This window comes from Mesoplodon bidens (assembly GCF_964165515.1).
Source record: "Mesoplodon bidens genome assembly, chromosome: 16".
NCBI classification, from domain to species: domain Eukaryota; kingdom Metazoa; phylum Chordata; class Mammalia; order Artiodactyla; family Ziphiidae; genus Mesoplodon; species Mesoplodon bidens.
In genome coordinates, this window is record NC_138173.1 from 6808566 (window position 1) to 6824331 (window position 15766).

General features: G+C 39.1%; 1 protein-coding gene across 5 annotated transcripts in view; it reads left to right on the forward strand.

The window, feature by feature from the left end:
• The first annotated feature begins 684 nt into the window (after positions 1-684).
• Positions 685-15766, forward strand: part of UBXN2B (UBX domain protein 2B) — a 34348-nt gene continuing 19266 nt past the window's right edge. For 2 of the 5 annotated variants that reach the window (XR_014017775.1, XM_081258633.1), the window contains exons 1-5: positions 688-815; positions 6346-6449; positions 7883-7966; positions 12094-12244; positions 15311-15394. Coding sequence is in view for 4 of the 5 variants with exons in the window: in XM_081258633.1 (XP_081114759.1) it covers positions 729-815; positions 6346-6449; positions 7883-7966; positions 12094-12244; positions 15311-15394 (510 nt within the window). In the remaining variant the exon portion in view is untranslated. Of the gene's footprint in view, positions 816-6345; positions 6450-7882; positions 7994-12093; positions 12245-15310; positions 15395-15766 lie in introns of all 5 variants that reach the window. The other 3 variants (XM_081258636.1, XM_081258635.1, XM_081258634.1) reach the window with 3 other exon arrangements.

Here is a 15766-nt window from a genome sequence, read left to right on the forward strand (position 1 = left end):
AGACGAGATTACACATACAGTCGAACGCACCTAGCATGGTGCACATGGCAGGTGCCAACAGAATACTCCCCTTCACACCCCACATTCCACTCATAACGTTTCCTGCAAAGCTCTACTGCAGATGGCACTTTATTATCTGTTTATACGTCTCCCTCTCTGAATAGATTGTGAGTTTTATAATGACCAGGACTACTTCTTTTTACCTTTGCATCTGGGGGCATAAAGGTGCTTGGGATAAGACAGGAGTTTGAATAAATCTCAGATGAATTTAGAAGTCTCTAGTTCTGATCGCAAAGAAAGCTTACAGGGTTCTTCCTCCTCAACATCAGTTCACGCTTTGGGGGCGACATACCACCCAGTCCTTGGCAGGAAAATGAGAGAATGTGACCGAGACTGGAAAAGGACGGTGGCACTTTTCATCAGATGAAACATCCAGAGGACGTTTTCACTGTGGGGTTAAAAGAACACGCAAGTCCGTGCTGCCCTCCAGGGCGGCGCCCAGCAGCCTCCGGGTTTACGCAGAGGCTTCTTGGCGGGGAAATTCTGAGCCAACTTCCTTTAAGGAAAGAAGCGGGACCGCACAGGTGGGCGGGCACCGGAAGAAGCGCGCACGGGAGCCGGGGAGGCGGGAGCGCGCAGGGACCGCCCCGCCCCGCGGTTGCCAGGCAACCGGCCCCGGAAGTCGCGGGAGACGCTTCGGCAGCTGCGGTGCCGGGAGCGGGTGAAAGATGGCGGAGGGTGGCGGCGGCAGCCAGGCCGGCGAGGAGGGGCCGAGGGCGGTGAGGCCGCGGCCCCCGAGCGCGCGGGACTTGCAGGTGCGGCGAGTGGCGGGGCGGGGGTGCGGCGTCGGGGAAGGCGCCGCCGGGGGCGTGTGGAACCGCCCTGGCCGCGGCCGAGCTTCCCCAGACCGGCCCGGGGACCGAACTGTGATTCCGGCGCCGCGGGTCCTCCCCAGGCGGCGCGCCGGGCAGCGGCGTCGGTGGAAACAAGTGTCCGAGCCCGGCTGTCAGTGGTGCCCCTGCCTCGTTTCCCGTCCGCCCCACTTGTAGTTTAAGAAGCAGCTGCTGATGTCGAATGGCGTTTGGGGGGTTAGGGGTCAGTTGAGTGCTTCACAGGTTGATGCTCCGGTCAGACTCACTGCAGAAGAAAGCTCTGCGGTGGCCGTGGGGAAATCGAGTCACAGCGTGGGCTGGTTTGATCTTGTCTTGCATGCTGTTTGTGGCTCGATTACTTAACGTGTAAAAAGGGTTCCTTTTTATCAGATAGCTTTTCCCTTTTAAAGGGGTGAAGTAAAAAGTATTTCGTCCTACGGCTGCGCAGCCTAGTTGTAACAGCTTACAGTCTAGAAAACATTGCACATAAGAAACAGAGAAATAAAACTTTGTAATGTTACAGGAGATTGACATTAGTTAGCTAAATACCAGCGCACCAAATCTTGCTCCGCCAACTGCATCACACTACTCATTTTAGAGGTTGTTTTTTTTTTAACTGTCTCTTTGTAAGATCATTGATAAAATTCAAAAAGTAAACATCTGTAGGGAGCTATAATTAAAAATAAATGGCATTCAATCCACAAGCCTTGGTAGAAAAGTTCTATTACTTCATTGTTACACCTTCATTCTATTTCTTTGAACAAACATATATTGACCACCTGCCATGTAACATACTGCTAAGCTCGGGAATGCAGAGATGAATAGGACCTCAAATCCACAGTTGGCGCTGGGACACTGTTGAAGGGCATAGAAGTATAAAAGACATTTATACCTATTTTTTGCAGAAATAAGATACGCATATATTTAACAACATTTTGCGATAGAGTATGCATTAGTGCCAAAATAAGCAGTGCATAAAACGACAAATTTGGAGAATGGAGAGATCTGTGTCAGGTTAGGAGATGAACTCAGTGTAGAACAGTTCCAGTGTTCGTAAGTCAGTTCAGTAGCAGTAAACAGAATCAAGGGGCAGGAAGGTCTCATCCACCTCGTATTTTCTGTTGAAGACCGGTATCCCTAAGAGGCAGAATGGACTGTCAGGGAAAAAATGGAGCTTCTGGTCAGAACAACTTCGGTTTGCATCTTGACCCTGACACTTAGTAGTTATGTGAATATCGGAAAAATGTCTTAACCTCTCTGATCCTCGGTGTCTTTATCTGTAAACTAGAGGTGATGGTGGTGTCAAGGATGAATTTAAAAAATGTCTATAAAGTGTCTGTTCAATCCCATATTATCCTGGATCAGACTTGCTTAGTAAATATTTGGTTCTTTTTCCCTTAAAGGAGAAAAATACTATAACTTTGACTGGTTAGTCCATACTAATGCTATTAAACGTAAAACTATGCGACTTAATATCCTTTCTCTAATTTAAATCTATTTTTTCTTTTTATATGAAAAATGAGAATAGCTTGGTTAATGATCACCTGATACTTGACAAATTATACTTCATCCACTGGATTAAGATATGATAAATTGTTGGAGATATTGTGGTAGATGTCACCAATTGTGAGAATTCCTTCCTTTCCACCATCAATTAGAAAACAGGGTTTTTTGGTTTTTTTTTTTCCATCCCCTGTCTACTTCCTGGTAGGTAGGCTCAAGTAGATAACTGATTTTTTATGAATGTGATTTGGAATATCAAATACACTAAGTATTCATAGTGTTTCCCTTAGAATTTAATAAGAATGTGAAGACTTTGCAAAGAAACCTGAAAACAACCAAGTGATGGCATATGAAGAAATCGAGTATGTATCAAAGATTTAAAACAACTGGATAATGTTGTCTCCCCAGCTGGTTTCTTGGATATTGATTATTTTGGGATTATTTTATTGTTTAATCTAGCCATGCTTATTTCAAGAGTTACCCATTTGGTTCAATTTTCAGTAGATACTCCTTAACTTTCCTGACAACTCGCTCTAAGAGTCTTTCACAGTATAATTGGAAATAGCAAAAGTACCACTAAGTACCTACTTCTTAGCTGCCATGCGGTGTAGGGTTTGTCGGCATCTACATTAGGAGAGATTTCCTCATTCGCCACGAGAGGAAAGATGGATCGTCGTCTCCCAAAAAGCCTCCCAGCACCGTGAGCCTCTGACTCACAAATTCAGAAATCTCCCATGGATCTCAAACTGAGAGTAGATCTTAGGTCCTTTCCTCCTCCAAAATTGGGAACATTCAGTGGGAAAGTTTGGGATAGGATTGTTAGTGACAGTACTCACCCCCAAAACCTCAGTGTTCGTTAGTGTTTGTGAACATTTTCAGAGCCCTTTGTCTCTTCTCGTGCCCCTCAGTCCATCCACACAACGGGATTAACAGTTAAGGTATTTGATCATATGCTTCTGTCCCAGGTTTCCTCCAGAATGATATCAAAAGAAAAAGATTTCTGTTTTTATTTCTTTGTTTCCATATAGGTTGGAGTTGAGGAGAACTGGGGCTAATAACTTCAGTACTTCCTAGGGTTCAGAGTGGGCTTTGGATGGGGCAAAGAGGGGAGTTCTATCAGTAAGAAAAGTGTACAGATGTCTGGCACTGTGTTGCACTTGTCACAAGTACCCTCGTCCTGTTGATGTCAGTGTCCCGTATCGTTGGTTCTCAATTTTAACATATATCAGAGTCACCTGGAAGGCTTGTTTAAGCACGGACACCGGACCCCACCCCTGATTTTCCAAATCACTTGGTCTAGGTTGGGGTTTGAGCATCTGCAGTTTTCAAGGGTCCCCAGGTGATGCTGATGTTGCTCTTCTAGATTGAAACATCTGTGTTATACCTTCTGGCAGTTGTCCCTCTAAGACTGGGAATTCCAGTACTTTTAATCTTTTGCTATATATTTGATGTTCTCACCCACAATTTCAGGTTCTTTTCTCACATTCTTCACATTTCAAATTCTAGAGAAAAGATTATGAGGGCTTACACACTTTATTCTCTCCGTGTAATTGAATTATCTTCATAATCTAGTTGTTTAGCTCATGGAAGTCTGTCCTGATAATTCACAGTGCATCTTTACTTCACAATGCACACATTTTTATCTCTTTATTTGACTGAGATTTTGTTGTTGTTTTCTACTGGTTTTAACCAGTGCATCAGTTAATTTCCTCTTCTGATGTGGTGTCATTTGCTATATCAAATAATATAGATTAACTTTGTTTAAAATATTTGCTTATGAACTTATGCCATATGATGCTTCAGGTACATCATGGATCCTGGCATTAATTCCCTCTAAATATCATTCATTTTCCTCTAAGTTAATGATGTACTGGTGATAACTTGGCCCTTTCAGCTAGGTGGACTCCCTGCTGTAATGTAATTTTCTCCATATTCCTATTTTGTTAATATATATTCCACATTCCGTGGAGTCAAGAGGCATTGTTTGCATTATTCATTTATTTTATAGAAGAAGATTATTTGATTTACAGGGTTTATTCAAATCTTCTTAGAGCAAGAAGCAAGGTACAAAACTATAGCAAATATAATCTCAGTTTCTAAATCTATAACATTATCTGTGTCTCTTTATGATTCATGTTGAGTTGTAGTCTACATAATTCAACAAGAATTTGTTGGGTGCCTGTCATGTGCTATGTTAGAAACAATTTGGGAAACCTAAATTATAGTAGGGGGGATGAAATAGTGAGAAAAGTACACAAGTGATGACAATGCAATGTTTAATATAAATGTGCTATGAGGATTTGGAAAAGAAATACCACTTTAGTTAAAATTAGAAAAGGCTTCTTGAAGGATGGTTGAAATGGCCCTTTGACATACAGATAACAATTTCATTGATGGGAATAGGAATAGCATAAAAGTAATTCATAGAGCAATATTATCAGCTCATGAGGAAATCCATAAAGGAATACGGTTTTGAAGAAATTTCAGAGAGGTAAAAATTTCTGAAAACTTTGGGCCCAAGTAGTCAGAGTGTCTGTCTCTGTCTCTCTCATTTGTTTTGTGGTGGGTTTTTTGTTTTGTTTTGTTTTCTCCTTTTGGAGAGGATAATTAGGATAAGACCATAGGAGATATATAGATAACACTGCAGGAAGAAAAGAAACCTTGGGGAAAATGAAACACTGACACAGTCATTGCTGAGCATTTTTTAATAATCTCTTCTCGTAATGGAGCACTTGTCTTGTGCTTCACATACATTATGTAATACCTCTAAGGTATTTTTTTAATAGGCATTAGAAGATGAGGGAACTAAGGCTCAGAGAAGTTAAATAATTTGCCCAAGCTCACACAGTAAGAGCCTAAGTTAGGATTTTAATAAGTTCTTATAGGCTACATAGCACTTTTATAATTAGGATTTCCTGCAAAATTGCCATGTTAGAAATATGAAAGTTGACATATGTGTATGGGGTGGAGGTAAAAAATTAGGTGGCAAAAATAAAGACTCATTTTTGTTTTCTTGTGTGCATATTTTAAGGGTTGATTAATGGAATCTTCAGAGAATTAACTTTGCCCCAGTTCCCTATTTTTCTTTTCCTACTGAGGAAAGAATCCCTGGAGATAGTTTTCATATTTCTTATGTTTCTAGAAGGAGCACTTCATCTGTGTTTTGGGGGGATTGGGGGATTTTTTTGTCTTTTTTTTTTAATTTTCCAAAGATTATGGTCATGCCAATTATAATTAAATGGCCATAAGGGGCATAAAGGAAAGTTTTTGAGTTGTCCACGGAAGTCAGAAGTGGGAACAAAATAACTTATATGATAATGAAATATTTTGATAATTTCTTAAAATTCCAGTTTCAAAAACCATGCTTTGTTTATTTCATTTTGAAGATATCCAGCCATATATCTATAAAGCATAATTTGGTAATATTGCTTTCTAAAAGTTATATAAACTGTATATGTCATTCATTGAAAAGAAGCTCATTTTCCTAAACTTGATGAAATTTATATGTCTGGTAAACTTTTAAGTAAAATAATTTTGGAATTGTTTTATGTACTCAGGTTTTGAAAACTTGAACAGCTAAGTGAAATATTTTTATGGGATCTGATGAGAGCAAACTGACATTAGTGTGAAACATCTTCAAGTATTTTTCAAAGAATTGTAGGTCCAACTTTGAAAATGATCTGTTACCAAATAGTTTTTGAAACTGTTGAATAGTTCATTGAAAGTAATTAAACAATTATTGTAACTTTAATTTATTCTACTATATGTGGCATTTTGGTTCGTTTTATAAATGAGAGATGCAGTGGTTTTATTTTGGAAGGGAGTCATCTTCTGAAACGGCAGCCTTCATTTTTCATTAGACATCTTTACTACTCAATTACAAGTTAATTTTCTACTCATAACTTGTCATTGTATAGAAGGGTTTATTTCTAGTGTCTTTATACTTTATAACAAATCTGTTATTCTATAGTTGGCCTTGGCAGAATTATATGAAGATGAAATGAAATGCAAAGCTTCCAAATCTGATAGACCTCATGCTACAGCCTTTAAAAGCCCACGAACACCACCTCAAAGGTAAGTTTTGTTTTGGTTTTTAAACTTGTATCCCTTTTTAGTTTACTATCCCACATTATTTTAAATGGCCCTGGGAATTTATTTTTAGCTATAACTTCTTAAAATAAATGTTTTTTAGATACTATTTCTGAAACTTTAATAGTCAGAAAGCCAGAAGAAACTTACGGGAAAATTATCTTAAATACTTAATATTTTGATAGACATCACATAGCATAATATACTGAATAGTATTTTTCTTGGGCACCGTGGTTCTTTTTTGAGTCATTAGACTCATTGAGGATCTGATGAAAGTTATACCCCCTCTCTCCAGAGCAAGACTTATGTACAATTTTGTCAGTCGTTTTTAAGGGTTTGTGTGTTTCTTAAAGCCCATCCATGGAGCCCTTCTGTGTCTTCTGTCCTTCATTTAAGAATCTATAACTTCAGGAATCTGTCTTTCCTTCTGTTGGGTGATGACCCATCTAATAGTGATCTTCTAGATAGTATTTGCTATTGTTAAAATCCCTGAACTATAAAAACAACCAACAGTGAAGTTTTAAGAGATGAGAACCAGGTATATTTTATTGTCATGAGTTTTCTTGTTTCCAGGAATGTTTTCCTCAATGTCCTTTTAGTACTGCAAATCTCATTACTGGGGAGAAACTTGAATTTTCCCATTATATCGCATTTTCAGAAAGTCTGTTCATTTATCAAAAGTTGAAAAATTCACTGGAAGTTATTCTTTCTTTTTTGTTTGTCACTAGTCTACCTTCTTTCTTTCTATAGAGGAGGTAAAATGACATCCCTTTCTGGACCTGAATGGAAAGAAAGAACAATATTTATAATCTTCACCCCACCTTTTTATTTTACAAATTTTAAAATCCATAGATAATCAAAGATAAGGACAATGAATATATGCTGTGTCTGCTCCGATATTCACCAGTTGTTAACATGTTATATACAGCAGTACATTGGTGCACACGCTGTCTTTTACTCAACCATCTGGAAGTAAAGTACAGCCATCATAGCACTTCATCTCTAGAGGCTTCAGCCTGCACCGCCTAAGAAGAAGCCCGCACTCCTTTATAACCTTGATAACGTACCACACCTTAGAAAATGAGCACTAGTTGCATAAGTCATTTAATCCGTAGTCTATAGTCAGATACTCTAAGAGCCTTTCGGGTTTAGGATCCAGCCAAGGGCCATGCATTCGACTCATGATGCCTGTTTGGTATCTGAATCCAGAGCATTTTTCCCAACCTTTCTGTTGTCTGCTTTTAGCTCATCTACATAATCTAAAGCTTATCACATTGACTTTGAAGAGCCGGGGCCAGATGTCTTTTAAAATGTCCTACATTCAAGGTCATTGTTTCCTCACGATTAGATTCTTGTTAAACATATTTGTTAAGAACACTAGTTAGTGATGTTTTCTGCTATGTATTATATCACATCAGGAGCCGTGTGGTTTCAGGTTTTCCCACTATTGGTGCTATGTTCACTTGGTCAAGGTGCTGGCCACCACCCCACTCCATCAGAAGGTACAGTTTTTCCTTTATAATCTGCAGGTTGGTATCTTGGCACTGTTTGAATATCCTTCCCTTTCATTTAATTCTTATTTAATATGTATGTTTGTGTATGTGTATATGCCTATACACACATACATAGACATATATATAATATATATATATACTATTTTATATTTAACTGCTTCCTTAATCTATACAGTCTCTGAAATTTTGAAAGCGCCGAAAATATTAATGTACCAAAGTTTTACTCATTAACTATTTGGCCACTGCTCCCCAGTTTGAGCAGATTTTGAATGACTTAATTTGTTGGTATAACAAATCAAAATATTTGACTTCTTAAAATAAGATTCGTGTATTAATATTTTCCTTGCTATTCGAATATAATCCTTAAGATATTTCAATGAGTGGTTTTTTCTCTTTTATTTTATGCTATCTGAAACAGTGTTGCCGTTAACAGTTATAATTTGATAATGCAATTTTTAAGGACTTTGTGCCTCAGATTTGATTTCTAGAATTATTTACATATCCAAAAAGAGGAGCTGCCTTAAATATATTGGTTGATGCTCATACTATGTTTAATCTGCTTAAAATACAATGTGAAGCAAATTATTGGCAATGTTTTCTTCTTGCGAAGTGTGATATTTTCGAATACTAAGTATGCAGTTCTCCTGACTTCATATTCAGCATTGACATCTGCCGGGTTTCATTGCATGTCTACCGCTTTGTCTGGTACAGAAAACAGTCTTGATTAATGGTCCACCTTCTTGGACAACATTAGATATCAAAACATTCATCTGTTCCTTGTCATTTTAAGCCAGTATATTTTCACTGTGTACATAATGTGAAACTTAAGTACTCTAGACGTAGTGTGATCTGTTTTTATTTTACAAGAGGAGGGGCAGGATCTACAGAAAAACTCACAGAAGTTAGCCTGACACCTGCTTTTACATATTCATCCACAAAAGCTTCTCTGTCACAAATAGAACTTTAAACATGTGAGTCTTCTTGTCCAAAAATGTAAGAACTTAAAACAACGTCCCCTACAAGTCGTGAGACACTGGTATGGTTTTGAGAATTCAGTAAGTCTGTGAGATGGCTAGCACAGTGTGGGTACCTAGCTGGGCCTCAAAAGGTGATTAGGATGTGGATACGCATAGAAGACAAGGAACAAAATAGGCCCAGAAGAAAAAATAATAAAAATGCCAAGAGCGAGCCAGAAAGGAGCAGCAGAACTTGAGTAGCCTCTCGGCAGGTGAGGCTGGGTGGGCGGCGTGCTGCCCTGTGTGCTTCGTGCACGTGGAGCCTCAGCCTTCACCCAGAGCCCCTCTCCGGGAAGGGCCGCGAGCTTGGTTTAATGCTTTGTATTACTGTCTTGAAATTCTCAATACATTTTGAGCAAGGAGACTCCTACTTTACTTTATTTTATTTTATTTTATTTTATTTATTTTTTTTTTGCGGTACACGGGCCTCTCACTGTTGTGGCCTCTCCCATTGCGGAGCACAGGCTCCGGACACGCAGGCTCAGCGGCCATGGCTCACGGGCCCAGCCGCTCTGCGGCATGTGGGATCTTCCCAGACCGGGACACAAACCCGTGTCCCCTGCATCGGCAGGCGGACTCTCAACCACTGTGCCACCAGGGAAGCCCTCCTACTTTCATTTTGCCGCCGGCCCACACATTATGCATCCAGTCCTGGATGCAGCCACATCATGGCCAGCCCTGACAGCCAAGGAGAGCTGCTCTTGTGCGCAAGGCAGGGGAAAGCCAGTATATGTTTTTCACTGTAGCTTTTACCATAAAAACTATAGCAGAGCGGTAAAGCTTTGATTCTAGACATAGACACACCTCAGTTTTCTATCTTTTTTTCTCTGTTCTGATAAGGTTTTGCCCGTGGACCAGTTTTTTTAATTCCCTAAGCTTCAGTTTTCTTATTTGGAAAGTGGGGATAATGCCATTGTTACGAGGATTAAATGAGCAGTGATAAATGTTAGTTATTCTTATTATACTTCTGGTAACGTAGGTCTGGCAGTGCCGTATAAGATGAATAGTAATGGGAAGAACAGGATAAGGAGACAAGTCAAGAAGAAGCCCACTGCAGTAATCCAGAGAATGGGGTCATAAAGTTTGAGGTTAGGATGGTGTCAGTGGAATAGAGCAGAAAGGGGTGGAATTGGTGTGGGATACTTTCAAAGAATTTATTGTAGAAACGTGATGACGTGGAATAGAGAGAGTAAGTGAGCAGGAAAGAGGGAAGACTGAAAGCTTCTTAATCTGGTGTCCAGGGAAAATGTGATCATTAGTGGGAAGAGATGAACTGGATTCAAGTAGGTGCTTTTCAGTTCAGCACCGGGCCGTAACTAAGAGGGTCTAAAGACATACATTTGAGAGTCCTCTGTATAGAGGAGGTTGCTATCTATGGGAGTGGCAAATGTTGATGATCAGATGAACTTAAATAGAGAAGGAGAGTCAAGTATATAGGCATACTTATGAAAGAGGAGAAGGATGGACTGTGGAAAACAATAAAACTTCTAGAAGAAAATAGACCCTGAGGTAGGCAAAGATTTCTTATACCAGTAATAAAAAATCAGTGACCATAAAGAAGTTAGTAAATCTTTTCCTACGTCAGGTTTTTTTTTTTTTTTTTTTTTTTGCGGTACGCGGGCCTCTCACTGCTGTGGCCTCTCCCGTTGCGGAGCACAGGCTCCGGACGCGCAGGCTCAGCGGCCATGGCTCACGGGCCCAGCCGCTCCGCGGCATGTGGGATGCTCCCGGACCGGGGCACGAACTACGTCAGGTTTTTCCTGTAAGGTCTTTCTCACCAAGGCTGAGAAAAAGGGACTCTATCGTTGTACTTTGCCAGATTAGGGACAGGAGACAGGAGGGGAGGGGCTCCAACAGGAGTAGCTGCAGCAGGAAGCTTTGCTTCCCCTTCCCCGTCCCTTCCCTTCCCTTCCCTTCTCAGTGCCGCCATTTAAGGCATCTGCTGTCAAGCGCCTTCTGACGCTGATCCCCGTCGTAAGAGCCAGCCATGGCAGTGTCCAGCCTTGCTTGTCTGTACTGGGCCCTCTTGAGTATCCGCTGGGCAGGAAGCCTTCCGTAGGCTCCTGCCCTGGGTGAGCTTAGTCCTCGGTGGACTTGACCAGAGCGCTGGCAGCTTGGATCCCTCCCACCCCACCCCACCCCACCCTCAGTAGTGGTGAGCTGGCCTTGTTAGTGGGGTTCTGCTGGTGTCCGTTGTTCTCCGTATAGACCTCTCTTCCACTCACAGTGAATTGAGAGCTGAGCTGACCTTCCCCTTCCTGTTTAGTTTTGCATATACTAATTTTGGGAAAGTCTTGCAGGTGACTTCTGTTCCTGTTCTCCAGTGCTGGTATAATTTTCCCCCTTTGTTTTGTGAGTCAGTTCAGTGCAAATTAGGAACTGAATTGGAGGGTATCGGTAGTCAAGGATATGAGCTTTGATTGTCACCTTATTCTGGAAGTCTCCATGTTGATATTTCATTGGTTATATTTTCTGATATTCTTGATTGTAAAAAATCTTGAAAGATAAAATAAGGTACTAATTTATGTGAAGGAAATGTTTATATTCCCTAGGACCATTATGAAATAGAAAAGAAAGGAGAAATTATTCACTACATAGTTAACACTGAGAAAATTGTTTGTGGTCTAAGTTATTTACCTTTAACACAGGGAGGTTATAATTTTTCAATCAGAACTCTCTGAGGAGTAAACTCTATGTGTAGCCCTGTGGTCTAGATTTACATATTTACAGCATCTAAATATAGAAGTCTCTTCACTGACCAGGTCCTACTGAATGTGGATTCCTTGGGGGAAGAGGCTTAGCTTCTGGTTGTCAGCTGTCAAAGAGATTCGTGTGATAGATAAGCAGTTACAGAGGGTAAGTGAGGAAGAAACAAACTAGTTAGTTCTCAGGCGGGATGCTGAACTTGCTACCAGAATCTCTGCAAACTATTGATACTACTTAATTCCTTAATCCCATTTTTAAAATTAAATATTTCCACAAAGGCCTTAGAAATGGCTCTCTTTAAATAAAGGTCATTTCCTAAGACTGTGCAGCTTTTTGCCTTAAAGTAGTTTATGTTTGTATTCTGTCTTTATTCATGAACTGTAATGTTTAAAGGTTCTATTCAAGTGAACATGAATGCAGTGGATTACATATAGTTCGACCTTCAACTGGGAAAATTGTGAATGAACTCTTCAAAGAGGCAAGGGAACATGGGGCTGTCCCTCTGAATGAAGCCACAAGAGCTTCAAGTGATGACAAATCTAAGGTAAGGGCTGAATTTTTAAAACTAAATATGCTATTGGGACTTCCCTGGTGGTCCAGTGGTTGACTCCAAGCTTCCACTGCAGGGGGCATGGTCAGGGAACTAAGTTCCCACATGCCGCCCAGCGTGGCCAAGGAATAAAATAAATAAATAAAAAATAAAATATAAAAGCAATGTAACATTAAAGTTTAAAAAAAAACTAAATTTGCTGTTTATATATTTGATCTCCTAAAGATTTTTCTGTTAGTTGCAAACATTGTTTTTCTAACTGTATGTTTGTTTCAAATATTTGCTTTATAAGTCTATATAATCTTTCTACTAATGGTCGAAAGTTGAGGCAGTTTCTTAATATTTCTATGAAACTTCTCTATTTACCTTTTTATCTTGAAATAATTATAGAGTCACAGTAATTTGCCAAGGAATGCAGAGAGGTCTTATGCACCTTTCACCCAGTTTCCCCCAGCGGTTGTTACATAATTATAGTTCAGTGGCAAAGGCAGGAATTTAACCTTGGTGCAGGGTTTGTGTGTAGGTCTGTGTCATTTTACCACAGGTGTAGATTGGTGACCTCCTCGATCTGGATGCTGTCCATCATCACGACAGTCTCCTCTTGGTGGCCCCCTTTAGAGTCACTACCACCGCCCTGCCCTCAATAGACCTCCGGCCACCACTAATCTGTTCTCCATCTCTGTAATTTTGTAATATTGAGAATGTTATACAAATGGAATCGTACAGTGTGTGACCTTTTAGGAGTAGCTCTTTTTCCACTCTTCTTAAGCCCTTGAGATCCATCAGTTATTGAGTGTATCAGTAGATCCTTCTTTTTTATTCCTGAGTAGCGCTCATGGTGTGGATGTACCACCGTTTGTTAACTCTTCACTTATTGAGGGAAATTTTAGGTGTTTCTAGTTTTGGGCCATTAGAAATATAGCTACTGGGACTTCCCTGGTGGCGCAGTGGTTAGGACTCCGTGCTCCCTATGCAGGGGGCCCGGGTTCAATCCCTGGCTAGGAACTAGATCCCACACGCATGCCACAACTAAGAGATCGTATGCCTCAACTAAGGAGCTGGCAAGCCACAACTAAGGAGCCCACCTGCCACAACTAAGACCCGGCACAACTAACTAACGAAATGGATAGAAAGAAAGAGGAGAGAGAGAGAGAGAGAGAAAAGGAAGGAAGGAAGGAAGGAAGACATATAGCTGCTGTGAGCAGTTGTGTTTTGTATGTAAATTAGTTTTTATTTCTTTGGGATAAATGCCCAGGAGTGCAGCTGCCTGGTCGAAGGGTATGTATATGTTTAGGTTTTTAAGAAACTGCCAAACCGTTTTCCACCATGTATGAGGGATCTGGTTTCTCCACATCCTTGCCAGCATTTGGTAATACCACTGTTCATAATTTTAGCCATTTTGATAGGTGTGTAGTGATAACTCACTGTGGGTTTGATTTGCATTTTCTTAATGGCTAATCATGTTCATTTGCATTTTCCTAATGGCTAGTGATATTGAACATCTTTTCATGTGTTTATTTGCCATTATCTTTATTATCCTCTTCAGTAAACAGACTTTTGCCCATTTTCTAATTGGATTGTCTGTTTTGTTACTGTTGACTTTTGAGAGTTCTGTGTATATTTTAATAGGTAGGAGTCCTTGGTCAGATGTATGGTCTGCAGATAGTTTCTCCTGGACTGTAGCTGTCTTTTCATCCTCTTACCAGGATTTGTCACGGAGCAAAAGTTTTCAATTTGATAAAGTCCAGTTTTTCCTTTTTTTTTTCTTTTATGTATTTGGTATCTTGTCCAAGAACTCTTCATCTAACTAACTATAGGTCCAGAAGATTTTCTTTCATGTTATCTAGAACATTTTTTACCGTTTTTCTTTTTACATTTAAACTTATGATTCATTTTGAGTTAATTTTCTATAAGGTTTACATCGAGGTTCATTATTCTCCTTATGGAGGTCCAATTGCTTCACCATTGTGTGTTGAAAGGCTCTCCTTTCTCCACTGAGTTGTTTTTGTGCCTTAAATTCCTATAAAGCTTTTATACAGCTTTTATAACTATGTCAGCTGGCAGAGTACTGGTCTATCAAAGATGACTTCAAGTATCTTTTTGTGTATAATTGTCATATATTCTTATAATTATCATTTCCCAACCTGAGTTCCCTCATCAAAATCATTTGGGAGGTTTTCTAAACCACCATGTGGCCTCAGGGATTATGGCTCAGTAGGTGTACAGTGTGCCTAGGGGGCCTGTCTGGTAATTGTGAGAGTCATCCACTGCTCAGAACCACTTTTGTTAAATGAAACTTAAATTTTAGTTTTCATTTTGTTCTTTACCCACAGTTTGAAATTCTCTTTCAGTTAAGTCTCAGGTAATTTTGGTTCTTGAAAGTTCTCCAATTCTGTAAGAAAAATATAGGATTGATATAATTTAGTCTATAGAAAGGAAAGCAATGTGATGATTAATAGCTCATTTATGATATGAATGGTGATTAAAAGAAACAGCAGTTTTACCTCATAAGCTATCTTACCTGAAAAATAGAAGAGCTTGTAATTAGTATAACAAAACAAAAAGTACAGTCTAGTTGATCTGTTATAGTTGAATCAAAGCAGCTTATAAGTATGGAGCTTTTCTTCAGAGTAATTTATACTCATTTATAAAATTCTTCCTTTCTCTATGAAACTCTTATTTACTTTGTGAAATATGATTCAAGAATTATAATTATTATAAGACTTGTCATAAAATATTAAAGGTGGGTTTTTAAAGTCTGTTTCTACTTGAAAATATTATTTCAGTCTATAAATGCATTTCTTAGTTTAAGATTGGCATAAGTTATTTCAGCTTCTGAGTCACTAATGTTTTTGTGGGGAGAAACATAATTTCTTACTAGAGTATACCTCTCTGTAATATAAGACCTTTATTTTAATATAAAAATTTCCTGGAAAGTATAAACCAGTTTGGCTAATTATAATTGATATAGTTTTAAAATATATTATCACACATTATCATATCATTTTGCTTGATAAGCCTCAGTGAATTTTTAGCACATTTGCTATGTGTGTGTTTTAGTCTTTTACAGGTGGAGGATACAGATTGGGTAATTCCTTTTGTAAGCGGTCGGAATACATCTATGGAGAAAATCAGTTGCAAGATGTACGTACAGAAAGAAAATGAAAAATTGTAGATTTTTGCCTCTAGTTACTACCGTTTGTTATAAAATTAAAAATTGATAATATAATCTCTTTTCTGTTATTTTTTGAAGCATGGATTAAAAGGACTTACAATTATGTGTAAGTTTTCATACTTAAATTTTGTATTTTATGTCTCAGTTGTGCCTTGCACTTAGAGATATGTAACTATTTGTTGAAAGAATGTATGACTCACTGTCAAAATGAGCTTACATATATGTTATAATAATTATTATAAATGACATACCATCATGATATAGAATTAGCTGAGTTATAAATATAGAAATGCCTGAAGTCATTCTTTGTTTTCACCTTTTGAAATTTCGGAGTTATGGTT